At 55.2% G+C, this 26,988-nt stretch overlaps 1 protein-coding gene across 11 annotated transcripts in view; it reads left to right on the forward strand.

Annotated features, from left to right (window-relative positions):
• The window catches only part of PTK2B (protein tyrosine kinase 2 beta), a 145,467-nt gene that overhangs the window by 112,479 nt on the left and 6,000 nt on the right, over positions 1-26,988 (forward strand). For 9 of the 11 annotated variants that reach the window (XM_075923314.1, XM_075923318.1, XM_075923315.1 and 6 more), the window contains 19 exons: positions 3,999-4,073; positions 4,361-4,462; positions 7,547-7,664; positions 10,242-10,281; positions 10,776-10,822; positions 11,544-11,597; positions 12,139-12,236; positions 12,841-12,925; positions 13,310-13,410; positions 14,023-14,138; positions 14,738-14,838; positions 15,343-15,432; positions 16,236-16,440; positions 18,087-18,195; positions 19,175-19,240; positions 20,732-20,857; positions 22,808-22,954; positions 25,449-25,484; positions 26,893-26,920. In XM_075923314.1, the coding sequence (XP_075779429.1) occupies positions 3,999-4,073; positions 4,361-4,462; positions 7,547-7,664; positions 10,242-10,281; positions 10,776-10,822; positions 11,544-11,597; positions 12,139-12,236; positions 12,841-12,925; positions 13,310-13,410; positions 14,023-14,138; positions 14,738-14,838; positions 15,343-15,432; positions 16,236-16,440; positions 18,087-18,195; positions 19,175-19,240; positions 20,732-20,857; positions 22,808-22,954; positions 25,449-25,484; positions 26,893-26,920 (1,744 nt within the window). The remainder of the gene's footprint in view (positions 1-3,998; positions 4,074-4,360; positions 4,463-7,546; positions 7,665-10,241; positions 10,282-10,775; positions 10,823-11,543; positions 11,598-12,138; positions 12,237-12,840; positions 12,926-13,309; positions 13,411-14,022; positions 14,139-14,737; positions 14,839-15,342; positions 15,433-16,235; positions 16,441-18,086; positions 18,196-19,174; positions 19,241-20,731; positions 20,858-22,807; positions 22,955-25,448; positions 25,485-26,892; positions 26,921-26,988) is intronic. The other 2 variants (XM_075923321.1, XM_075923322.1) reach the window with 1 other exon arrangement.

The raw sequence follows: 26,988 nt of genomic DNA on the forward strand, positions 1-26,988 counted from the left end.
CCTGCAGGGGGCCGCAAGGCGCCGGGGCCGGGATCCGTCACAGGCCTCCAGCCAGCGCCTGTCTGGAGCCTGCGAATGCATCTTCCATGGGTTAATAACGCAGTGCTCCGTGGCCCGCACCGGGAGCAGGGCTGGGGGGCGGTGCTAGGATACAAGGGAGAGACGATGTTCCCACCTTTGCTGGCTTTCATATGCGCAGTGCCCAGTGCCATCGCTGACTGTGAAATTCACCCCTTCGTGGGGCTGGGGCAAAGGTCTAGGATGAATTACACCGTACCAAAGGCCTGATTCTGCTCTTTCTGACACCGTGTCACGGGGGTTACTCCTCGTTACACCAGCATGAGAAGGGAATGGGCGTGGGGAGCTGAGCATCAGCGCTAGCCTGGCATCCTTAGCACCACATGCTGCCCCGTGGATCAGGCAATGTGTGGCAGGCTATTTCCCAGCGTGTTGCTGGGAGTGACTAGGACCGGAGTAGGCAAATACCGGCCTACGGGCTGGATCCAATCTGCCAGGGTCCGGCCCCCATGCCGCCGTATTTGCCTGCTCCCCCGCAGGTACAGGGGATTATCGCTCCCATTGGCCCCAGATGGCTGTTCCTGGCCAATGGGAGCTGCAGTCGCAGGCCCCTGCGGAGGTGCAGGGAAATCTAGCGGCAGCAGCCCAACGAGCTAACCCCAGTGAACTGCTGCTGTTTTATTGCCCGCCCTGGACTAGGAGCTGGATGGGGAGGACTGAGGCTCAGAGACGCAGAGCCGACGTGCAGAGTCCCAGCTGCGAATGCCTAGTGGGATCACTGGGCAGGCCGTGACCGAGCCGTGGGAGGTACCTGCAGGAGGAGACTTGCCTAAGGAGGGGAATAGCCCCCCCCAGGGAAACCCCAGAACAGTACCAGTGCAGGGAGGGACGTGTCAGGCTGCATGCAGAAGAAGGCAGAGACTAGCACGGTCCCCAGGCCCGATGGCTGGAGTCGCCCGGCCTCGCGGTCTTGTTTCCGTCAGGGTGAGGAATCCGTGCCGGGGGAGCAGGCCGTTCCTGGCGCAGTCCCAAAGCCCGGACACAGACCTGCTCCGTGAACCCAGCAGCTCCAAAGAGCAGGCCGTGTCCTGGCTCAGGCATCCCCATGCCCAGGGAGCTCTGCCCCGCTGCTCCCGAGGGTCACGCTCGCAGCCCCACCCCCGGGGCGCACAGCGCATGCGCGGCTCGGCTATGGCACAAACGCGGCCCAGTCCAGCCCGGCTGCTGCTGTTGGCGCGCGCTGGGCCGTGTAGGGCCCCGAGGCCGTGGGGGGAAGGGTGCTGCTGGCTGGTGCTGTGGGGATGTGGGTGGGCCGGTGCTGCGGGAGCTGGGCGCATAGCGCCTGATGGCAGCTGTAAGGGATGCCACGCGCCCCTTACAGCTGCCATCAGGCGCCCCCCATCAGTTGGCACCCTGGGCAGCTGCCCAGCTCGCCCATCCCTCCGTCCGGCCCTGGTTCCACCCACACCTGCCATGTGGCCTAGAACCCCCGGCCTTGGCCACAAGTCCCCAGCTGTTCGTACCACATCCAGGGGCGGGACTCCTGTTCCTGAAGGACTGGTTGGCACCCAGCCTTAATCCTTGGCTTGGAGGCCACCCCCTGCTAGCAGCCACGTGTGCCTTTCGGTAGAGTCCCAGGCAGACAGAAAATTGGTATCCAGAGCCGCAGCTGCAACACTGATCCGAGGGTATCGCATCTGCAGATGCAGATACCCGCAGATATAAAGTGGATGGCTGCAAATGTGAAAGGCTCTAGGTGCTCAATCTGCGTCCGCATCCTTCTCTGCAAAAATGAGCCGTGGATATCCACAGGTCTGCACGGTTCCACCTTCCAGCATAACAGCTGCACTGAAATGTTTGTAGGGGCCATTGTATAAATCAGTATAAATCCTAGTATTCCTCCTGTGCTACATCCTCAGCCACCGATTAACACCAGCTGGGGATCAGTCCTGGGGGTAGGCAATGAAAATGGAAAACCGCCAGTTTCCAACTGATACAACAAAATACTTGTTTATGCAATTGCCCTGTGGAACTCACCGCCACTTGATATCAGTGAGGGCAAAGTATCAGCAGGATTCCAAAACAGACTGGGCACTGATAGATTCAGAGACCATTGTGATTAAGAGGCCTGACCTCCTACATGACACAGGCCTGTACAGTCTCGTCAGGATAAGAACACCCTGAATTACGAGTCCATTTGACAGGACATAAAATGTATTCCCATTATAAATCCTCTCTCCTCAGGGACTAAGCCAGTCACTGATGGCAGTTAAATAGGACTTTCCCCTTGGGGTATATTGCTCCATTATAGGGTGTCTTGCACCTTCTTCTGGACCAGCTGGGCTTGGCCACTGTCAGAGACATGATGCTGGGCTAAGTGGGGCTGAGGAGGAGACAGGCTGTTCCCCCTACAGCAACCCCAGCTAGCCCCCCACAGGGCATGCTCCATCACAGGGCTTTCATTTCAACCGCTCCCAGTTTGCCACCCTCTGATTGCAGCCGGTCCGAAAGGTGGCTCCAGACTCTGCCTCCGAGGCAGGGGAAGGGTCTGAGTTTGTGTTAGCAAATCTCCTGATCCGCGCAGAATTTCTCACGCAGCCAGAGGCTGCCAAAGCCCCAAGCTGCGGCCAGTACGCAGCAGCCGGTCCCGGTGCCTTTCACGTCGCGCCGGGGTGAGCCTGGCCGTGGGTGGCTGGATCAGCAGCCGCTGAGGCGCGTGACAAGTGCTGTGGGAAGTTCCAGGTCTCCGGGGACTGTTCCAGCCCTGCTCCTGCGGTTGCACCTCTCAGCTGTGCGCCCTTTTAAGTTTTGCTGGAGCCCATCCCTGAATCCCCGGCTTTTGTAGCATTTCCGCCTGGAATGTAGACCCAGGCTCATCCCCCAGGCTCCCCAGCGCAGCTGCGTGCCCCCTTGGGAAACAGGGGGCCTTCCGCCGCCCCGCCTGCAGGACGCAGCAGTTGGACGGTCGTGAGGGAGCGAGTGGCGTGACGCCGTCATTGCCCCGGAGCTGCCGATGAGACACTGGCCTTCCCCAGCCCGGCAAGTGCTGTGATCCTGCAGGCGGGGCGGCGGAAGGCCCCCTGTTTCCCAAGCGGGGCTGGGTAGAACTGAACCATGCCAGGCACTGGGGAGTGTCACTCCGCAAAGCAGTGTGGCAGGGTGCCTAGGCTGCACTCCCAGACCAAGGTGCCAAGGTCCCAGGCTGGGCTGCTGAGTGGCAGCATCCTGCACTCCCCAGGCGGGTGCTCCTTTGCGTCTGGAGACCCGGGTTCGAATCCCTCCTGTGAGGTCAGCGGTGGGTTTTGGCTGAGTTTTCACAGTGGGTGCCCAAATGTCCGGCAGGCGTGGCTCACGAGAGGCCCAGCAATCGGCTTCCCATCCTGGTGGGTGCTGCGGGTGGGGACAGAGATGGGCCAGCAGAGCCATGGGTGTGGAAACCGGCAGAGCTACTCTCTGCGCTGCGCCGGCTCTCAGCTACCGTCCCCTCACAGAGCGTGAAGGCTGCCCTGAGCTGAGTTTTCCCCAGGGAGAGTGGCAGCCCAGTTCTTCTTGGGCAAGGGTCCACCCCACCCTTCCCTTGCTGGTGCTCGCGTTGCCGGCCTCCGCTGAGAAGCCAAGGACTGTGTGGGCCTCAGAGACTGAGCTGCCCTCTCCCCGGACAGTGCTTCCTGCAGGCCAGGGCTCTGCCGACGGTGGCCAATGCCAGAGGGACCCCTCTCTTGTCATCCTTTTCCAGACAAACAGGCTAGGGACACCCTCCCTGCCCATCCTGGCTAATAAGTATTGATGGACCCAACCTCCAGGAATTTATCTCGCTCTTCGACCCCCTGTAGGTTCCGTTCTGTCAGTCTGGCCCCCTTGAGCAGCGCTGGGGGCTCCAGCAAGCCCCTGGCTGAGAAGCTCATGGGAAAGGAGAAGGGGAAGGGCTATTTTGGAGGCACAGCAAAGCTCACGCTCACATCCTCCTCTCTCCCTTCCAGCAAGGGTGGAACATCACGGTGGACCTGGTGATCGGGCCCAAGGGCATCCGGCAGATGACAAGCAAGGAAGCAAAGGTACGAGGGGGAGAGGCATAAATGCTTAGGAAAGGGCTTAGCCACCCCCCAGCATCCCACAAGTCCGGGGCTGGGACCTAGATCATGTTCCTCTTCTAGCAGTTGAGGGAGGCGGAGCTGCCCTGGGCTGGGGGATTGCAACCCCAAAATAGACGGCGGTGGTGCTGCTTTTCTGGGTTTTGGGGGGGATGCTGGCGAAGTCCAGTGCTGCTCTGGGGTGCCCTGCTGGGTATAGCTCTTAACATGGGGGGGAGTGGCAATCACATTGGCTTTTCGGTGCGTTGCAGCCCACCTGCCTGGCAGAGTTCAAGCAGCTCAAATCCATCAAGTGCTCCAGTGTGGAGGAAGGCAAGGCCGTGCTGCAGCTGACGCTCACTGGGACCCCGCAGGTAAAGAGTGTCTCTTACTGTCCCACAACCACACCGATCCCAAGGCAAGAAGGGATCGCTGTGAGTGCCTGGCTTGTCCTCCACCTGCGAACTTCTCTGAGCCGGTGCCCGTTTGAGCTGAGATCTCGGGGGGGGAAGGGAGGGGACGGAAATAAATCCGATCTTGCTTTAGAGAATGAGCGACAAGAATGATTAAAGGTCTAGAGAAGAGCGACAAGAATGATTAAAGGTCTAGAGAACATGACCTATGAAGCCAGGCTTCATGAACTGGGCTTGTTTAGTTTGGAAAAAAGAAGATTAAGGGGGGACATGATAGCGGTTTTCAAATATCTAAAAGGGTGTCACAAGGAGGAAGGAGAAAATTTGTTCCTCTTGGTTTCTGAGGACAGGACAAGGAGTAATGGGCTTAAAGTGCAGCAGGGGAGGTTTAGATTGGACATTAGGAAAAAATTCCTAACTGTCAGGGTGGTCAAATATTGGACTAAATTGCCAAGGGAGGTGGTGGAATCTCCCTCTCTGGAGATATTTAAGAACAGGTTAGATAGACATCTGTCAGGGATGGTGTAGGTGGAGCTTGGTCCTGCCTTGAGGGCGGGGGGCTGGACTCGATGACCTCTTGAGGTCCCTTCCAGTCCTATGATTCTATGATTCTATGATTTAAAACTGGCCAGTGATGGAGAAACCATCAGGACCCTCAGTAAAATGGTCCACTGGTTCGTTCCCCTCGCCCTTAAAAATGGACGCCTTGTTTCCCGTCTCAATTTGTCTAGCTTCATCTCTCAGCGGCTGGATGTGGTCTGCTAGGTTGAAGAACCCATGGTTTTCAAATATTCATTCCTCACCCCCCACCCCTCCAGTGCCAAGGCTGGAAAAGAGAAATGAGCGAAGAGAAAGGGAACCCGAGAACAATTCCAGGGAGTTTGGGAGACGGCTGTTCTAAAAATAGCTGCAATAAAGCCTGTCAGGTGCTTTTAGTAGTAACAGAAATAAGGCCGCAGGGTCACATCTATTGATCTGACCTGCAGGGAACACAATGCTGGAGTGTGTGTATGTGCGGAGGGGTTGCCAGCACTTTGGGGGATAGAACTGAAACCAACGGGGTCTTGATACCTTGAAGAAGTTGGGCTTTACCCAGCAAAATGAAATTCCACCAAGATAAAACGTCGGGGAAGAGAAACCGAATGCGCAGGCACAGCCCCGTGGAGAACTGGCTTGGCAGCAGCACTACTGAGAGGGGTCTGGGAGTAGGGGCGGGTCCTGGCCTGAGCATGGGACAGCCGTGGGACGCAGCTGCCAAAAAAGCAAATGCCATTGGAGGTCGCATTGACCGAGGCCTAGCGAGCAAGTGGTAGTGCGGCTCTGCTCAGCGCTGGCCAGGCCTCAGCTGCAGTCGTGTGTCCCGTTTTGGTCACTGCTGTATGGAAAGGGTGTGGAGACACTGGAAAGGATCCGGGCGCAAGTAACAATGAGGATCCAAGGGATGATGCAGCCATAGGAGCAAAGGCTTCAGATCACTGAAAAGCTGCCATAGAAAGGATGGAGAAAAGCTCTTCTCTCGCTGCAGAGGGCAAAACAAGAGGCAGCAGGTTCGAACTCCAGCATGGCAGAGTTAGTGAAATCTCAAGAGAAAACTTCCAAACTGTAAGAACAGCAGGACACAGGAACAGGTGCCAGGGGAAGCTGTGGAAGGTCTCAGAAGGAGACTGGAGTGGAAAGCCAGCCGCCTGGGATGGCTCAGGCCAGCAGTTCCCAACCATCGAGCCACGACTCCCTGCCTGCTGGGCCGTAGCATGTTGCCACACCACACCCCGCTTTTAAATCTCCCTGCCCACTGGGCTTTCCCATGAGGTGCCGGGGCCCAGAGAGCATTTTAAAGCTTTATGTAAGACGTCAACAGGCCTTTAAAGAATAAACTGTTGGTAGAGGTTTTCAATTTTTCATGTGATTAGTCGGTCCGCCCCAAATCCAGCAAGGTTCAGTCCCCTTCTTCTTAATAGTCTCCGTTATCCTGTTTGGCTCCCTAAAGTTGGAGTTTCAGGAACAGTCTCCAGACTTTACAAGCGTTTGTGTTGGTTTTTTAAAATGTGTGTGTGCAGCAGGTTTTCAAATTCTTGTTAACCATCCCGTCTCCCGCCCCATTGATTTGCCTGGTGTACCGTGAGCTAAAATGACCCTAATGAAAATGCAGATATTTCAGAGCTGGTTTGCCAACAGTTTTTGAACGAGTGTTCCAGTCCGCGGTATAAAAAAGGTTGGGAGCCACTGGTTTAGACACGCCAAATCCTGCCTCTTAGCTGGGGTTAGACTAGCTGGCCCTTGCGGTCCCTTCCGACCTTGGCATTTTACGATTCTGTAAGTCACACGGTACCACCGGAGAGACGAGGTGGGCGGAGCAACATCTTTTATGGGACCCACTTCTGTTAACATCCTGGGACTGACCCGGCTGCAACAGGGCATGAGGACAGGCCACTAGCTGTAGATGGCACCAGACCAATACATCAGGGGCCTGATTTGTCCTCAGTTGCAATCCTCCAGGATTTGCCTGGGGGTACTTTAAAGATACTCATGCACCAGGCCAGAGACAGGTGCATCTCGGAGGGTGGCACATGGTGTAGCCCTTCACCTCCTGCTGCCCCTTCAGCATGCATCTTGCCCCAGCGCAGCCCGGGAGGGGGACAGTTAGACACACACCCTGGCACTGGTGTGACATGTGCACCCCCTTGCCCGTCACCTGTGACCTGGCCTTCGGATGCAGATTCCATTCGCGTGGTGTCACTCACCGGCCCAGAGGCCCCGTGGAAGCTGGGAGCCAGCAGCAGCCCCATGGATGCGGTTTCGCTGGTGGTTGGGGCCCCAGGTTCATCTGTGAGTCTGGCCCTGGGGGGTTGGGTTTGCAGGGCCCCACTGGCCCAGAAGGAAAGGGGGTGGGTGCAGGACAGCAGGGCATTTCACCTCTCTAGCCTGCTGGACTCGTGCATCTCGGGGCTGCCTCCCGCAGTTCCCCGTGCAGCCAGGAGCGTGCGGATCTGGGTGCGGGATGCGGACATTCACCTGGGTTTCACATGCCCCCTTCCTGCTTCACAGTCCCTGGCTATTAAAACCTCCTCCCTGGCCGAGGCGGAGAACATGGCTGACCTGATAGACGGTTACTGTCGGATGCAGGGCGACAAGGAAACATCCCTCATCGTCCGCCCTAAGAAAGGTGAGCGGCTCTCTGAGCCCGGGTGCGAGGGAGGCCGGAGGGGGAGCCAATGCGGCGGGATTGAGGTCCCGTGGATGTCGAGGGCTGGTGTTCAGACGGGCTCCGGGCAGGGTCAAAGCACCCATCAGCCTTGATTTCCAGCTCCCTGACCACTCCAGTGCGGAGTCCCCACACAGCTCTGTTCAGCAGCCTCCTTTTTTCCTGCCCTGGATGATGACCACGATCCTGCTGAATTACAGGTTGAGCTGAGAGCCCCCAAACTCGCTGCAGGTGTGGGCCATGCTGGCATGCACCCCAAAGGCAAAAGGCAGGTGCAGTGGCAGATTCTGGGGGTGTTGTGGCTTAGCCCGTTACTGAGCAAAGGGGGTGTGTCTCTTTGTCCCCTTTGACTGCCTCAAAGCAGCTTGTCAAGTATCAGAGGGGTAGCCGTGTTAGTCTGGATCTGCAAAAGCGACAAGGAGTCCGGTGGCACCCTATAGACTAACAGATGTATTGGAGCATAAGCTTTCATGAGAAAAGACCCACTTCGTCAGACACATAAGCTTTGAAAACTCATGCTCCAATACATCTGTTAGTCTGTAAGGGTATGTCTACACTACAATGTTAGTTCAAACTAACAGACGTTAGTTCGAACTAACATTCATAGGCGCTACACTAGCACTCCGCTAGTTCGAATTTGAATCGAACTAGCAGAGCGCTTAGTTCGAACTAGGAAAACCTCATTTTACGAGGATTAAGCCTAGTTCGAACTTACTAGTTCGAATTAAGGGGTGTGTAGCCCCTTAATTCGAACTAGTGGGAGGCTAGCCCTCCCCAGGTTTCCCTGGTGGCCACTGGCCAACACCAGGGAAACTCGTCTGCCCCCCTCCCGGCCCCGGACCCCTTAAAGGGGCACGGGCTGGCTACGGTGCCCGTGCCAGGTGCAAGCCTGCCAGCACCCAGCCAGCAGACCCTGCACCTGGCACGGCACAGAGCCACCCACCCGATGTCCCCCAGCCCTCCCCCTCTTCCCGGGACCAGGCTGGCGGCTCCCGGGAGCTTGCCCGGGACCGCAAGAGGCGGGCACCTTCCTGGGCTAGTGCGGACATCGTGGACCTCGTCCTCGATCTCCGCACTAGGCACAGGAAAGTGGTCGGCTAGGGCAAGAGAGCTGCCAACCTGGCCACCCAGGAGCAGGTGTGCATGAAAATCAAGGGGGTCCACTGAGACCCCCGACCCTGAGCCCTGAGCTTACAATGGTCAGACCAAAGGTCCATCTAGCCCAGTAGCCTGTCTGCCGACAGCGGCCAACCCTAGGGACCCTGGAGGGGATGGACCGAAGACAGTGACCAAGCCATTTGTCTCGTGCCATCCCTCTCCAGTCTTCCACAAACTTTGGGCAGGGACACCACTCCTACCCCCTGGCTAAGACTACTCCATGGACCCAACCTCCATGACTTGATCTCACTTCCCTTTAAACTCTGTTCTAGTTGTAGCCTTCTCAGCCTCCTGCAGCAAGGAGTTCCACAGGTTAACTATTTGCTTTGGGAAGAAGAACAACTTTCTCTTACTAGTTTCAAGCCTGCTACCCATTCCTTTCCTTTGGTGTCCTCTAGTCCTTCTTTAGGGGAACTCATGAAGAACTTTTCTGAATGCACCCTCTCCACCCAACCCCTGCTTTTAGAGACCTCTATCCTGTCCCCCCTCCGTCTCCTCTTTTCTAAGCTGAACAGTCCCAGTCTCTGTAGCCTCTCTTCATCTGGGACCTGTTCCCAACCCCTGATCATGTTAGTTGCCCTCCCCTCTCCCAGCCTTTCTCTTCCCCTCTCCCACCTCCTTTTCCCAGTCTCCCCCAGTTTTGTTCAATAAAGACAGATTCCATTTTTGACCACAATTGTCCTTTATTTTGTACATCAAGAAAAGGGGCTAGGGAAGGGTAAGTGGAAGAAGGTGAGGGGGGAATGGGGCACGAGCCCCCGATGGGGAGGACTGGGCTGGCTCTGGGGGCTTCTGGGGGTGGAAGCTCTCCTGCAGCCCCCCAATTGCCCCCTCTCCCCAGATGGCAGCCTGCGGCAAGTGCAGCCGGGCTGATGGCCAAATGGTGTGATGTGCCCAGTGTGGGTACTCCGGGCAATCCAAGCCAGGACTGGTTTTCAAGCGGGGCACCCCTGAGAACTGTCTGTCCGGGGTGGGGATCGGGTCCCTTTAAGCGCAGCCCTCGGCTAGCCTGAGACAGCAGCTCCACGCTCTTAAGTCCTCCTCTGATGCCCTGCCGGCACTGCTTCCGGCCATCCTTAAGCCCTGTTCAGGGTCCACTCAATGTGGACATGCTAGTTCGAATTAGCAAAACGCTAATTCGAACTAGTTTTTAGTTCTAGACGCGTTAGTTCGAATTAGCGCTGTAGTGTAGACGTACCCTAAGGTGCCACAGGACTCCTTGTCATCAAAGCAGCATGTGTGCTCAGTCCTAGCCCTCTGCCTTCTGTCCCACATCTTCCTCGGAGGCTCTGCTGGATGATGGGAGAGGGGAGGCCAGAATCCGGGGAGCGGGCAGCTGGAGATGCACAAATAAAGACCCTTTTCCCCCTTTCTCCACAGAGAACGAGAAGCGGGTGAGCCTGCCGCAGATCCCCACGCAGTAAGTACAATGTAACCATCAGAGGAACCTGTATCAGTACGGGACAGAGGGGCCACGACTATGGGGATGTCCAGCCATTTTCCCTCCTTCTGTGGAATAAATTTTGTTATGTGCACCGAAGCATATGTGCATGTGCACCACCAGTAGAAACACATACTGCCGGCTGCTGCTGGCGCTCTGCCAAGCAGCAGGGCAGCATTTGAATCTCTCTTGGATGCCCAGCTTAGGGGAACACTGGAACACTGGTGTCGAGGTTGGAAGGAAAGGACAGATAACCAAAGCCCTGGCCGTGTGTGGCCCTCAGAGACCTCATGGACTCCTGGCTTTAGCCAGGGGCCTGGATACCCAGGTGATGGGCCCCTTGGAAATGCTGGAGGTGGGTGGAAGGGGGGTGAGATGGAAGGACAGACCACTGGAGAGCTGGATACATGGCTAGGACGGCTGGTGATAGGCTCACAGCGCTGAGCTTTGCGCTTGCTCGTTTTCGCCCCCAGGCACATCGACGAGAGAAGACCCATGTTGTCGGAGAGCATCAGCGTGGGTGAGTTTCATTCGCCCCTCGCTCGTGGCTGGGAACCGGGAGAGCAGGCAGCCGGTGCAGCAGCTGGGACACGGAGGGAGGGGAGAGTTTGGAGCAGGGGAGAGATTCTCGGCTTTGGTTTATTACACACCCACAGAGTCGGGTGAAGCCAACGTCTTCGGTTAGCCCCACTGTCTCTGCTCCCTGCTGGTTTAGACCCTTCTTGGCAGCAGTTGGCGCTGGCCACCATCAGGCAGAAACATGGCCCTAGACCGCCCGCCTGACTGATTCACCACAGTGGTTCCCACATTCCTTGCCCAGCGGCTTCCGTGGGCATTGGGGGACTACTTATGCTCCGGAGACTGCAGCATGTAGCAGCTGGGGGTTGGTCCGGGCAGAGGCTCTGGGCTTTCCGCACTGTTGCAGCCCTGGTTTTCAAACAGAGTAAGGGGCAGCTTGCAGGGGTCTCAGACCCGCTGGCTTATTAAAAGAAATACCCCAGGCTCGGCTGTCAGTGTGCCCCTTTATCCCTCCTGCTCTGGGGCTATCTGGCTTTTCACAGTCCTTGCTAGACCCAGGAGAGGTAGGACTTGAACCCATGACCTTGTCCTCCGCAGGTGAGCACCCTATCCCCTAGGCTACATGGGAACATGTTCCACCACCTTGCTGTCAGGGCACCCTTTATCCCTCCTGCCCCGTCCCAGCGCTGCGGCTGCTCTCACTGCTGAATTTCTTGCCCTAGATTCGGATATTTACGCTGAAATTCCCGATGAGGCCTCAAGACCCAAGTCTGGAGGTAGGTGGCTGGAGACGCTGCTGGGCTCTGGCTGGAGACGCTGCTCCTTGAAGTCTGGAGACCCCCTCATGCAGGAGGAGCGGACGCCAGCTCCAAAGAAAGGGGCTGGCGGGGCGGCGCCTAATTGCTAGCTCCCGAACGAGGGGGAGGAGCTAGGGGTTCACCAGCCACTCCTCCTGGTTGCCCCCCCGCAAACTCAGCTACTGTCGTCACCTTGCACCTTCCTCCACGGAACAGACTCCCTGAGGGGACGTTGGCTTAGTTCTGGAGACCCTGCTTGTCCCGCAGGAGATGAGCGAGGGCTGCGTCTGTATCGGGGACAGCCCCCTGGGAGGTGCCCCATCCCCTGAGAGCCCCCAGGGCGGGAACAGGGTCTCTGGCGGTCTCTGGCTGTGCACGCCTGGCAGAGCTGCCGGCCTTGCAGGGGCTGTCCTGGCCCGGTGGAGCCGTCGGCCACTGGGGGCTCTCCAGGCACAGACACCTGGGGACTCGCGGGCGGCCGCTGTGAAATCCTGTTGCTCGGGTTTCTCTGTCCCTCCAGCCCAGCAGTACGGGATCTCCCGAGAGGACGTGACTCTGGGCAGGATCCTGGGGGAAGGTTTCTTCGGGGAGGTGTACGAGGGCATTTACACCAACCAGGTGAGCTCCCGGGCAGGTCCCCAGCCCCCTGCAGCCCCCGATCCTCACCGCGGGTCTAGCGGGGTGGGCGCAGCAGGGCAGATGCTGATCCCTCCACAGACAAAGCTGCAGCAACGTACCAGTCCCACAGCGCCCCCTGGTGGCTGTGAGGGCACACCACTGTGGGAGGCGGGGCCCTACTAAGATCCAGCCCCTTTTCAGTCTATTACCTCCTTAGTCCAATGATCTCTCCCCCCTGGCTGGCACCAGCCCATAGCCACTGGGCATCTGAGGCCACTGATTCAGGTCCTCTTCACCCAGCCCCCTTGTCCCACTCAGCTTTTGGCCTCTTTCCAGCCCCCCCCCCAGGCCTGATTCCCCCTACCCCAGGCCTTTTCCCGCACAGGTATGTGGATATCCCCTGCAACCCTGTTTCCTTTTCACCCTGGTTCTTCTTGGCCCAGGAAAGGTACCCTCCCCCTTTGGGTGGCACTGAGCTCTCATAACCCCCCTCGGCTGCCTCTCACGGACCTTCCTGGTTAGCCCCGGGCCACGCTAATTCCCCCACCCCCTTGGATGTCACCTCATGATAAAGGCCGAGAGTGAAAGCCCCTTCTCCTTGCAGAAGGGGGAGCGGACCAGCGTGGCCGTGAAGACCTGCAAGAAGGACTGCACCCCCGAGAACAAGGAGAAGTTCATGAGCGAAGCTGGTACGGAGGGCCCCGTAGCCATGGCAACAGCCAGCCCCCAGCACCCATGGGCGCCTCTGGCTGTATCCTGCATGGCGCATGGCGGGGACCCCGGCAGGCCCATGGGGTGTCAAGGCAACGGAGGGGGGGAGCAGCTCGGGGTGAGGGGAGTCTGATGAGGAGGAGGATGGAGAGGGAACAAGGGGCCGCTGGAGCGGCATTTCCAGGCAGTAATGGGGGAGCGTTGGTCTCTGGCCTGCCCCAATGCTCCGCCACAGCTGCTGCTTGCTCTCCGGTGGGGGAGGCTCACCTTCCTATTGCGGGCGGGCCCCACGTCGACCCGCCCCCCCGGGCCGTGCGGCCTCGGTGCCTGAGCCCTCCCCCCTGTCGCTCGCCCGCCCGCAGTGCTGATGAAGAAGCTGGACCACCCCCACATCGTGAAGCTCATCGGCATCACAGAGGAGGAGCCGACCTGGATCGTCATGGAGCTGTACCCCTACGGGGAGGTGAGGGGCGGACACGACGGCCTGGGGGGGGGGCTAGGAGTGGGGAGCAGGGCTGCTGGTGACGTGCATCAGGCAGCGTTTCCTCCCCAGTGGTGGTCTTGCTTTGGGGGGGAAGGAGGGGAGAGGATGGGGCAGGCAGGAGAAGACCGTGTTTGACATGGAAATCTTGCTGCTGTAACAAATACCCGTCACCCACTTGCCCTGGCCAGAGGGGGTGTTGCCTAGTGGTTAGAGAAGGAAACTGGGTTCTGGGGAGCTCTGGTTCCGGGCTTGGTGCTGCCAATGACCTTGGGGGCAAGTCATGTCACTGCTCTGTGCCTCAGTTTCCCTGCCCGTGAAACAAGGATAATAATTCCTCTGCTGTGGAGTGGATGGGTCTGACAGTTATATGGACGAGGCTGAAAGGTATCAGGACTCCCAGCGGATCATCCCATTAGTTCCCCCTCTCCAGCTTCTATGATCTGTGCAGGTCACAGCTGCCTTCGACTCCCTCTTTCCCATGTGGTTGCTCCCCTGCCCCCTCTCAGGTGTCTTTGGCATGCCCTGCCTGGGTCGTCCCCTTCCCCTGCTGCCGAGTTTGCCCCTAACCACAGCTCTCTTGCCCCTGTGCAGCTAGGCCAATACCTCGAGCAGAACAAGAACTCCCTCAAGGTGCCGACCCTCATCCTGTACGCGCTGCAGATCGGCAAAGCCCTGGCGTATCTGGAGGCCATCAGCTGCGTGCACAGGTAAAGTAGGGGAAGGGTGACGAACGGGCTTTGCCAAGGCGGCAGGCGTTAACCAGCGTGTTGGCAGAGAGCTGCAGAACTGGTGGCACGTGCAAGCACATGCAGGCCCTCACCGCTGGACTGGGCACAATTTTTCATCCGAACTTTTTTTGGGGGGGGGACTGAAACATGCGGCTTTGCAGTGACCGGAACATAAGCAAATTGACGCTGTACGTCGTGGATGAATTGTTTCGGTCGCAGGGGAAAATGACCCTCCTCTCCCCCCGAAAAAAACCCAGATTCAGTCTCTGCTTTTTCCAAAAAGGGTTTGGATTTGGTGAATCGAAGCGACTTGTTTAGATTTCACAACAGTTTTATTTTAAGAAATGTTTGAAGAACTAGAAACCCCCAAACCGTTTTCCAGGCCTGTCCAATCAGAGGTAGGAGCTGTGCCACGCGGCTGCAGCAAAGTGCTAGCAGATCAGAATCCTCCCTGTGGGAAATCCGGGCTACACACTTACGGGCAAGACATTGGGGGAGTGGGTCCCGGAGCTCAGCCCTCCAGAGCCGCGGAGCCACACGCCCTCACGGGACTGACTCTCTCTCCCTCTGCCTCACAGAGACATCGCCGTGAGGAATATCCTGGTGGCTTCTTCCGACTGTGTGAAGCTGGGGGACTTTGGGCTCTCCCGGTACATCGAGGATGACGAGTATTACAAAGGTAAGTCTGCAGGAGCCCCGGGGGAGGGGAGGCATTGCTCTAGATCAGAAAGCGGCTGTGCACAATGAGCCGCGTCGGGTCAAGAGATGGCAATAGTCGCAGTCTCTAGGGCGTTCGCTTGCGGAGGGCAGGGTAGGAGGTTCTAATCCTGGGTCTCCCCCCCGCCTCCTCCACAGCAAGAGGTGGGATAAAGGGCGCCTTCAGAGTAAGGCGGTGGGGTGGGTTCTGGCATAGCCAGGCGTTTGCTGGTGGGGGACTCGAGTGCCGGGACTGTGGGTGAGGAGTGCAGGGCTGTGTTCCTGTGGCGGGGACCCAGGGGTGGGCTTTGAGTCAGACTGAGGGGCTCCAGCAGTGGGACCCCCAGGAGCAAGACAGCGGAAGGAGCCCAGGACCGGGTGGGGGGGCTGTGCGTTGGGTTTGCCGGACATCGGCAGAGCTGGGGGTGAGGAGAAGCCCAGAGCAGGGGGTGCTGCAGATGTGTGACCGTCTTTCCTCCTCCCCAAGCTTCTGTGACTCGTCTCCCCATCAAGTGGATGTCGCCCGAATCGATCAACTTCCGCCGCTTCACGTCGGCCAGCGACGTGTGGATGTTTGGTGAGTGGGGCTGCGGGAGGTCGGGGGCAGGATGTGGCTCTCCAGCTGGTGTCTGGCCAAATTCTGCTCTCGGTTCCCCGGAAGTAAATCCAGAGCTGTGCCGTTACGCTGACGCTAGGCCTGCGGAGCGTGTAGGGGGAGCTGGGTAGGGCCCAGGGAAGTCCCTGTGGTGGGGGAGGGAGCTGCCAGAGATCAGTGCAGATTCGGCACATGAGAGAGTCTGTCCGTGGGGCTTCCTCCTCAGAGCCGGGGAGGCAGCAGGAACCTGGAGAACTAATGGCACCCCGGCTGCTCCTGCAAACCCCCGCCCTGCTGGCACCTCAGTGTGCAGCATGGCTACTAGCTAATAGGAGTTTGGGGGGGCTCAGGACAGTTACTAGCCGGGAGTTGTCACCACAAAGACTAATTGGGCTGCGGAGGCTGGACAGGTTCACCCCTCGGGAAGCTGGCTGTGTCTGTCAACGGTACTTGCCTGGCTCCTGTTACTGTAGTATCCCAGCATCTCCCCATCTTCAGTGTGTTTCTCTTCCCACCCCCTCGATGAGGAGGGCAGGGCGAGTACCCCAAGGTCAGATGGGAACTAGAGGCACAGCGAGGCTAAGTGACTTGCCCAAGGTCACACATGGTCGCGGTGGCAGAGAAGAGCTTTGGCTAATCACTGGGCTGTCGGCACAGCACGGGGGGCATCTGCCTTGCTTCTGCCCATGCTGGCCCGTCCCGCCTGTGTGAGTGCTTCCCATCCCCCTGCCCTGGCCCCACCTGCCATCCCTAAGGGGTGTACTTCATATTCCCTGCCTGCCCAGCTGTGTGCATGTGGGAGATCCTGAGCTACGGCAAGCAACCCTTCTTCTGGCTGGAGAACAAGGACGTCATCGGGGTGCTGGAGAAGGGCGATCGACTGCCCAAACCCGACCTCTGCCCTCCCATCCTCTACACCCTCATGACACGCTGCTGGGACTACGACCCCAACGACCGGCCCAAGTTCAAGGAGCTGGTCTGCAGTTTGAGGTAGGCAGCAGGGGAGGGAGGAGGTCGGTGCTAAGATCCTGGGGCAGCCCAAGGCATCGGGGGAGGGGGGGCTGTGAGACTAGTAACTCAGGTAGCTGGGGAGGTCTTGTTGCCAGTGGCTGCATGTTGCTGCCCCTGCAGGCCCTGGTACCCGGCAGCCAGAGCCCTGTGGTGCCCCAGGGCTCTGGTTCTACCTGCGGAGTTCAGTCACCCTGAACCCAGGCCACAGGTGCCAGCTCCTAGCTCAGCACTTACCAGTGGGCCCCACCGATTAGCTCCTCCCCCACCCCCACAGCACCTCCCACCTGGCATTGATCGGCTGTCCAGCCGTGGGCAGGAGGCGTGGGGGAGAGAGGAAGGAGCAAAGGTAGGAAGGAAAAGGTGGGCCAGGGTGGGGCGTCCTTGAGGGAAGGAGATTGGGGGGGAGGGGTGGAGACACTGTGGGATGCAGCTCTGGGGCTGAGCTGAGGACGACAGCCCCATTTCACGACTGCCTTCGGGTGTCTGATGTTTTTTCGTTCTTTGTTGGGACAAAACCAAGAAAAGGACGTTTTAAAGCAAACAAAAGGAAGTGTTTCTTCACGCAGCGCACTGTCAACCTGTGGAACTCCTTGCCAGAGGATGTTGTAAAGGCCAAGACTATTAACAGGGTTCAAAAAAGAACTAGATAAATTCATGGAAGTGGCATCCATCAATGGCTGTTAGCCAGGATGGGTAGGAATGGTGCCCCTAGCCTCTTTGTCACATGATTCCCTGTTCTGTTTACTCCCTCTGGGGCATCAGGCATTGGCCACTGTCAGAAGCCAGGATACTGGGCTAGATGGGCCTTTAGTCTGACCCAGTCTGGCCGTTCTTATGTTCTTAAAATCAGAACCTTGGCACAGACCTGGAATTATAGAATCCTAGGGCTGGAAGAGACCTCAGGAAGTCATCAAGTCCAGCCCCCTGCCCAAAACAGGACCAATCCCAACTAAATCAACCCAGCCAGGGCTTTGTCAAGCCAAGACAAACCTCTAGGGATGGAGATTCCACCCCCTCCCTAAGTAACCCATCCCAGAGCTTCACCACCCTCCTAGGGAAATAGTTTTTCCTAATATCCAACCTAGACCTCCCCGACTGCAACTTGGACTGAAACCTGCCTTTCTTGAGTCGGGAAATCCGGGGGCACCCCTGGTGTTACTACGGTCAGGGACTTGAACCTGGGTTTCCCCGCCAGCATGTAAGTTCTGGGGAATGGACCGAGAGGCAGAATCGCTCTTTGGTGCTAGTGGTGTGAGCCAGCTCTGGGGAGAGTGCCCTGCTGCTGGGCCTTGCAGCACGAGCCCCTCGCACTCGGCTGACAAAAGGACATAGACCGTCTCCCCAGCTGTCTGCCAGCGAGGCTTACAAGCGTGTGGGTTTGCGCTGCTTCGGCAGACTCCAAGTCAGCCAGCCAGGAAGGGGGGAGCTGTCTGCTCACAACCGTTCTTCCCACCTCTGCCTGTCTCCCCACACAGTCACTGGTTTCCACTGGCCCTGTAGCTTGTCAGGGCGATGGGCATAAGCAGCTCCGCCCGCTGCTGGCTGACTGGCTGCTTGGCATATCCCCTGTAGTGGAGGGAGCTTCCGCGCTCAATTCTTCCCTTTCCCTTGGCTACCGCCTGTAGTGACATTTATCTGACGGAGAAGGCAATCGCCAAGGAGCAGGAGAGGAACAATCGCCACCGGCCTCCGAAAATCATGGAGCCAACGTCTTTCCAGGAGCCCCCGCCCAAGGTAAGCAGGGATCCGAGCTGCGTCTATAACAAGCTTCTGGCTCCTGCCCGGGCTGTGGAGCCCACCTCCTTCCCCAGAGAACCCACCTCACTCAGAATAGGAGGATGTGGTCTCTTCTAGCCGTTGGCTTGCTTAAGAGATAATAGCCTACTACAGCTGTTGCCTAATGGAGCTGAAGAGGCCCATGGTTGGGCTTTCAGACCTGGCAGGCAAGGTTCCATTTCCTTTAATAACTCAGGGCATTCATGGGGACCTGGTGTGTCTTAGACCCCAGGCCAGAAGGGACCACGGTGATCATCCGCATCGGCCATAGAATCTCCCCAAAAGAATTCCTAGAGCGGATCTTTCAGAAACCCGTCCAGCCTGGATTTAAAAATCGTCCCTGATGGAGAATCCACCCTGGCCTTCTGGTCCATCCCTGCTGTCCACCTTCTTTTGAGTTTCCCGTCTCCCCTAGACGGCAAGCTCTTTGGGGCAGGGCGTGTGTTTTCTTGGCCTGTGCAGAGACCGGTGCACTTGTGCATTCAGGAAAACAATAAGCCCGTTTGCTCAGAGGGTGAGGTTAGTAACAACGAGATTTGTTGGGTCAAATGTAGCAAGATGCATGGGTTTGCCTCCCTTAGAGGCAAGAGCAGTGCCAACTGGTGAGGTTATACCTGCATGGTCCAGAGGGCCGTCTCATGACAGACCTCACGTGCAGTCACATGGAACACGCTATGTTATGCTGGATCCACATGTCCTGACACAGGAAAATGCAATGCGCTCCCCTCCTAGAGCTGGTATCCATCCACCTGGCTGCCTTGGGAGACACAAGGCTACAGGGATGGGCTGGTCCAGCTTGGTTTTTGGTGGCCTGCTTCTCGCTACATTCCTAACAGTGGGCTGACATCTCTGGCTTATCTTGCTGCCGGGGTCCGAATGCCCCCAACACCACTGACCGCGCCCCTCTGTGCTTTTCCATGTCCTTGTCTTCCCACAGCCCAGCAGGCCGAAATATAAGCCACCTCCTCAGACCAACTTACTGGCTCCCAAGCTGCAGTTCCAGGTAAGATCTCCTGGCTGTAACTTCCTAGCCTGAAAGCCACAGGATAGTGGCTAGCGGAACTCCCTGGCGCACACACCAGAGCGGGGTGGGATGAGACCTTTGCATTGCGGCAGGGGGACTGCTGTGTGCCGCTTACTCTGAGCCGAATCTTATCGCTGCAGAGCGCCCCCCGGCTTCCTCCCGACGACGGAACAAGTGCCCAGCGCCGCTTGGGGTTTGGTCCTGCACAGGTCGGGGTGGAGGGAGGGCATGCTGCTCTAAGTGAGTGTATGTGTGTGCACTGAGGCGCAAAGAGAGACTTTCCCCCTGGGGGTGGGATCCTGACACACACGGATTTTTCCCTGGGGGTTAGGAGAGAAAAAAGTTTCCACCTGTCTCGCTTTGTTGCTGCCCGCTGGAGAGGTTTGGCCACTGGAATTCTGCTCTGCGCCCTGCACGCCCGCTGAACGGGGCCCGGAAGTCGGCTCTCTGCGCTTGGTCCGCCTGCCCGCACACCTCTCCCAGCAGTGAAGTGCAACGTGTGCCAGCCCAGCACAAACAGAGCGCCACGGGGCCCAATTCTGATCCCACCCTGGGTTTACACCAGCAGCACTCAGCTGATTTCAGTGGAATGGCCTCTCGCTTATGCCGCTGTAACTGAGATCAGGATCAGGCCTGATAGATATGGGTAGTGGAGTCTTGTGGTTCCAGCGCAGCATTTGGGCACGGGAGCACGATGCTCTCTTCCTGGCTCTGCCACAGACATGCTGTGTGACCTGGGTGAAGTTACTTTACTGCCCTTTGCCTCAGTTTCCCCATCTGTGGAATGGGGAAGATGATCCTGACCTACCTTACAGGGGGTGAGGTTGGGAGAATTAACTGGCTAATGTCTGTAAAGGCCTCTGAAATCCTAGGGAAGAAGAAGCAAGAGAAAGACAAAGCATTATTGTCCTGGGAGGGAGGAAATATTCCTCTGGTACAAAGGGGTAAACTGAGGCAGGAAGAGGCTTAGCCCACATTTTCAAATATGGATGGCCTGTTTTTCTGGGGCCCAACTCCAGGCCTCAGAGGCCCTGGTTGTCCAAGAGTGACAAGCACCCAGTGTGGGAACCTGTGGATGTTCAGGGCCCTGGAAAGTTACGTCACAATGCTCAGGCCTGGCCACACATGTTGGGAGTCTCAGTATCTTGGATGCCTGGAGCCTGGCTGACCTGCCCCACCCTGGGCAAGCAGGAGAGGAAAGGCCCGGTGTTCCTGGTGTCCGAATCTCTGCTCAGACCACTAGGCCAGCCCTGCCCTTGTGCTGCAGTGTGGGATGAGGCAGGGGAGAAGAAGCAAATCTCTGTTGAAGGGCCACCAGCCGTCACCCTCCCTGCACATCTGCCCCAGTGCGAAGGTCCCTCTGTGAAGCGCTCCCTGCTCTGTGTACTTGCTCTCTCCGCTCCTTCTGTCTGTTGCTGCTAATGGTCCATGTCTGTGTCTGTGCCTGGTGCCTCTTGCTCCCCCAAACAGGTGCCCGAGGGTCTGTGTGCCAGCTCCCCGACGCTCACGAGCCCCATAGAGTACCAGTCGCCAGTCAACTCCCTGCACACCCCGCCGCTCAATCGGCACAACGTCTTCAAGCGCCACAGCATGAGGGTAAGGCGGGCCGGCTTGCTTGTCTCCTGGCTGGATCCCAAGGGAGTGTTAAGCTCAGCGCTGGGGGGGTGAGGTGCAGTGTGAGCCAGCAGGGGGTGCTCTGCCCTCCGCCACAGGCATCTGGGGAGGGGGCGCTGCCTTGTGTGACCTCGCTCTTTGCTGTGCTGCCGTGTCCGCTGCTTATGCAAAAATAATTCCCGGCTGGCCTAGGCAACCGAACCCGTGGTACTGAGCCCGGGAGCACCCCTGCTCTGGGTGTCCCTAAACCTCTGACTTCCGGAAGCTGGGAGTGGATGACGGGGACAGATCCCTTGATAACTGCCCTGTTCTGTTCATTCCCTCTGAAGCACCTGGCTGCGGTCAGAAAATGGGACACCAGGGCTAGACAGACCGTTGGCCTGGACCAGTGTGGCCTTTCGTGTGTTCTTCTTGTGTTAGGGACTGGGTCTGCCACTGCGTGTGTATGTCCAGAGCCTAGCACAGATGGTGCCTTTGTGAGCAACCACAGTGCAAATCAATACAACAACCTACTAGAGTGTGTACTCAGTGCTCGGAAGCAACTCCACTCTAATGGGCCCATGCGGGCAACTCCGTAACCCTCTACAGCAACCCCATGTGGGCAGACAGCTCTCTTGCTCAGGCTACGTCTAAACTGCAGGCTTCACTCGGAAGGAGCTTTTCCGGAAGAGATCCTCCGAAAAAACGTCTTCCGAAAGAGTGTCCACACTGCCAAAGCACATTGAAAAAGCGATCTGCTTTTTTGAAAGAGAGCGTCCACACGGAATGGGTGCTCTCTCGCATTTCAGCTGTGATGACTATGGACGGAGTGGCCAACAGGGCACCTGTGCTTTTTCCTCTGTCCTCTTCTTTCGAAAGCACTCCCATTTCCCCATCCACACACACCTCTTTCCAAAAGAGCTCTTCAGAAAAAGGCTTCTTCCTTGTAGAAAGAGGTTTACCAATGTCGGAAAAACTCTTCTGTTCTTTCGATTTTTTTTCGAAAGAACACGATTGTGATGTGGACGTAAGTGAAGTTTTTTCAGAAAAACTCTGTAGTGTAGTCAGTAACCCACCATAATAACCAGCTCTCTCGCTCAGTAAACCACCACAACAAATATAATTTACCTGTGTCTATGTATAGAGTGAAGGAACAGCCGTGAAAAGAAATACTTCAAGCGTCCAGCAGGGCTGTTAGAATTTAGTAGCGGAGACACTAGTCACTAAGGGTACGTCTAAACTACATGGCTCCGTCGACGGAGCCATGTAGATTTGTTTGTTTGGCAAAGGGAAATGAAGCCGCGATTTAAATAATCGCAGCTTCATTTAAATTTACATGGCTGCCGTGCTGAGCCGACAAACAGCTGATCAGCTGTTTGTCGGCTCAGCACGCTAGTCTGGACGCTCCCCTGTCGAAATGAAAGCCTTTTATCGACATCCCCGGTAAACCTCATCCTACGAGGCATAACGGGGAGGTCGATAAAAGGCTTTCAGGTTGGCGCGGAGCGTCCAGACTAGCGCGCTGAGCTGACAAACAGCTGATCAGCTGTTTGTCGGCTCAGCGCGGCAGTCATGTAAATTTAAATGAAGCCGCGATTATTTAAATCGCAGCTTCATTTCCCTTTGCCGATCTGTCTAATTTATATGCCTCCATCGAAGGAGGCATGTAGTCTAGACACACCCTAACAGTGGACACTGAAATGATGCTGGCCATTTCGTAAAGTTGCCATTGCGTGGTGTTGTCAGACTCTGGTCTCGTTTACAGTGTGGTAGATCCGGAGTAACCTCCACTGAGGTCAATCTGGAGTACCTGTGGAGTCACACTGGTGTCACTATGGACATTATGCCGTGGGTTCTGAGGCGTGTCCTCTCGCCCCTGCGTGGCTCATGCAGGTAGGTGGGCCGTCCCGGAGCTGGGACTCCCTCATTCACAGCCCACGCTCTGTCTCCCAGGAGGAGGACTTCCTCCGGCCTGCCAGCAGGGAGGAGGCACAGAAACTGTGGGAGATGGAGCGGGCCAAGATGCGGCAAATGCTTGAGAAGCAGCAGAAGCAGATGGTGGAGGATTATCAGTGGCTGAGGCAAGAAGAGAAGTCCCTGGTGAGTGGGTACAGCGGGTTGAGCTGTCTAGACATTTTGCAATGACCCCTTTGTCCCTTGGAAAATGCCACTTTGTCAAAAGCAAAACGTTTCCCAGGAATGTGGCCAGTTTGACGGTTTCATTTCAGAGATAACCTTGGATCGGAGTGTCCCTCTGAGGTCGAAACCTTCCCTGGCCCAGTCTTGGAAGGGAAGGTTTCACTTTTCTGAACTGACTTTTCCTTTTAGTGCTTAAAATGTTTTATATACTAAAACATTTTTAGTATTTTACAATTCCAAATAAAACCTTTGGATTGACCCCCAAACAGGGTGGGTTTTTTGTTCAGAATTTCATTCCTTGGGAAATATCTCTGTGTGTTTGTTTTCGTTCTGTGTCAGAACAGAAGAGTTTTCAAAATTGTGAAATTTCCAGCAATATGGAAAATTCGATTCTAGCCCAGCTATGGCCAACATCAGACTAGCATATTGGTCTGGTAGAGCGGTCCAGTTGTCAGGGCTGTGGGCTGGGACTCCAGAGACCTAGGCACCGCTCCCTGGTTTGCAGTACACTTCCACTTAGTTCCTCCCTGCCTCAGTTTCCCATCTGTCCAATGGCAATACCAGGACTGCCCTATTTCCTGGGGTGCTGGAAGGATAAATACATTCAAGACTGAAATGTTCTGAGGCTACAGTAACAAGGACCTTAGACAGATTTTTAGGGTTAAATATGTTTTTAGATAAACTAATGGTCTAATATACTACATCTTATAACACAGCTAACCTGGAGTTTGGGATTTTTGCCAGAGAATACTGGCCATTTTGTAAAGTTGCCATCACGTATCTGTAGGTGGCTGAATTTTTCAGGCACCATTTTTTTGTTTGATCGAAAAACAGTCTTTTTTCAGAACACAAAACTGCTCATGAAAGGTTGTCAGCACTGGAAATTGTCAGTTCTTTTCCACAGTGCATTTTTTAATAATAATTTGTACCAAAATTGTTACAGAAATGTTCTGTGTGGGGAAAATCCACTTTTCAGTAAAGAAAACCTGGTTTAGAGGAGATGAAAAATGTCTGTAATTGTTCTGGTATGAAACTTGGTTAAAATATCATGGAAAATGTAATGGAAAAGTTTTAGAGTATGGAAGGAACTATGAATTTTGGAAATGCTTGAATAGTGTTTAAATCATCTGTAGTAGGGCATTTTAAAAGTAGATACAGTCTAAGGGTGTGTCTACACTGCACCGTTAACTCGAAATAAGATACACATTTTGAGCTACACAAATTGCATATCTTATTTCAATGCTATTTCGAAATAGCTTATTTTGTCATTTGGTGCTGTCTATACAGCGCCAAATTTAGAAACAAAGCGCTATTCCAAAATGTCCCTTACTCCTCGTAGAATGAAGTTTACAGGGACATTAGAATAGTGAGCCCGAAATAATGGGCTTGCTGTGAAGACACGGGATAGCTATTTCGGGATACTCCAGTATCCTGAAATAGCATCGCAGTGTAGACGGTACCCTAAGTCTGTCAACATGAAATATCCCATGATAAAAACAGAATTAGTTTTGGTTTCCTCCGCTATGAAACTTGGTTTGCTATGGAGTATTCAATATAAATGGCTAATGTGTAGTGCTGATCAGGAAATGGTTTTACTGTCCTGGGAATATGTTCAAGATTTTGAAACTTCTTCTCCTAAACTGGGACAAAAATTTTAAAGCTTAACAATGCTTGTAAACCAAAAATCCAGGGGGAAAATTCCGCTGTGGTCCATCAAAACATCAGTTTCATCCGTTTTTAATTAAATACTTTTTTTTTTTTACTATAAATGAACTATGCAGAAACAGTCAATGTAAAACAAAAAAAAATTGCTTTGGAAATGTTGAAACGTTTTTCTCAATAATTTTTTAAAACAGGAAATTTGTTGAAGTCAATTCTTTCCTGCTAATGGTTTGTTTGTTCTTGCAAAAAAACAAAACAAAAACCCATTTAGTCATAAAGAGCCTGTACTAATAAAAACATTGAATAGTCCTGTGGCACCTTAGAGACTAACAAATTATATATATATATATATATTACCATGAGCTTTCATGAGCAAAACCCACTTTGTATGTACTTTTACAATGTACTACTACAGCTGATTAAAACAGTATTCAAGCATTTCCAAAATTCATAGTTCCTTCCGTACGCCAGGGTTCAAAAACGTTTCCACGAAATTTTCCATGATATTTTAACCAAGTTTCATATCAAAACAGCTCTACTAATGTATACATCTGCCCTCTGCTGGGCCGTGCTGGAACTGGTTTGCTATGTGTCATATGCCCTATATTGGTAATAGCTGAGGGGCCTGGGAAGATCTGAGTGTATCCATGAAGTAGATGTGCAGCACAATGATAACAGCCTGCAAGTTCTTCAGGGGCCACTTGGGGTGTAACAGTACAGTAGCTGTAACACAGAAAGATAATTTCTTCACTGATTTTGCACTATTTATATTTGTTATTCTTCTCCATTGCAGGACCCCATGGTCTATCTGAACAACAATTCTCCTCCAGTGAGTAACACAAAGCTAATTCTGATAGGAACTGAACCATCTCTCACTTGTGACCTGTCTGGCTAGGCTATGAACATATCTTTTTGATCTGTGTTTGTAACACACACTAAGAACCTGGGCTGAAAACTGCTTTCAGACACAGAACGGCTGTGTCTACACTGGCCACTTATTCCAGAAAAGCAGCCACTTTTCCGGAATAACTTGCCAGCTGTCTACACTGGCCACTTGCTTTTCCGGAAAAGCAATGATGTTCGGGCAAAAGTCCTTTTCCGGAAAAACTGTTCCAGAATAGGGCCAGTGTAGACAGCACAGTAGTCTTTGCCGCAAAAAAGCCCCGATCGCGAAAATGACGATCGGGCCTTTTTTGCGGAAAAGCGCGTCTACATTGGCCACAAACGCTTTTCTGGAAAAAGTGCTTTTCCGGAAAAGCATCCTGCCAATGTAGACGCGTTTTTTCCGGAAATACTTATAACGGAAAACTGTTCCGTTTTAAGCATTTCCGGAAAAGAGTGCCAGTGTAGATGTAGCCAACAAGTATGAATGGGACTTGGCTGTCCCATGCATTGGGCTAGATAGGATATCTCTTTGTTCCAGTGCTTAGGGCACTAGCCCATGACCGGATAGGACTTTATTTGTTTCCCTGCTCCACCACAGACTTCCTTTGTTATCTTTGAGAAGCCACTTAGCCTTCCGTGCCTCAGTTTCCCATAGACTCATAGACGCGTAGGACTGGAAGGGACATTGACAGGTCATTGAGTCCGTCTCCCACGGCCTCATGGCAGGATTAAGTGCTAGCTAGATAATCCTTGACAGGTGGACAGGACAATAGTCCCACCCCATCCAAATCAGGTCTCCCCCTTCTTGGTGTTTACATATTTGCCATGCTGTTCGACAGCCGTCCACACACCCCCCCACCCAAGTTCTCCAGTCATTGCTCCGCCTAGCTAGACATACCTTGCTCGTAGGCCTTTCCCTGTTAGGCACGTTCCTCCAGCAAGTTACAGTAAACCCCCCACTAGCCGAGCCACAGTTCAGTGTAGACAAAAGTGCAGACCATGTTTCCACGGGACTGGCTCTTCCCACCCAACAGGGGGCAAACTGGTGCTTCTACAGCCTGGAGGACTGGGTCCGAACCCAACGCCGCTGACCTATGGCAGAGCTTGAGAAGTGGAGTCTGAGCTTCCAAACAGCCCCCCTTCCGAGTCATCCCAACCCCTCTCCGACTTTGTTCACAGGGGGACTCGAGGGGCAACGTTTCCAGCTTGAGCCGGTCTTGGCGCAGAACCTCCATGGTTCTCAGCCATAGAGATTGTCGTTGTCCCTTAGTGCCAGGCAGCAGAGGGGACTCCAGCTTATGCCCGCCCTTGTTTCAGCTCTTCAGGTTTATTGTGGATGTTTCTCTTTGCAGCTGCTCCCGGAGAAGGAGACCGACTACAGTGAGTATCCACTCCAGACTGCCCCATCCTCCTCCTGCCTAAGGGTGGGGTTTCTGGTAGCTGCCGTT

This window comes from Pelodiscus sinensis, chromosome 3, assembly GCF_049634645.1.
Source record: "Pelodiscus sinensis isolate JC-2024 chromosome 3, ASM4963464v1, whole genome shotgun sequence".
In the NCBI taxonomy this organism is placed as follows: Eukaryota; Metazoa; Chordata; order Testudines; family Trionychidae; genus Pelodiscus; species Pelodiscus sinensis.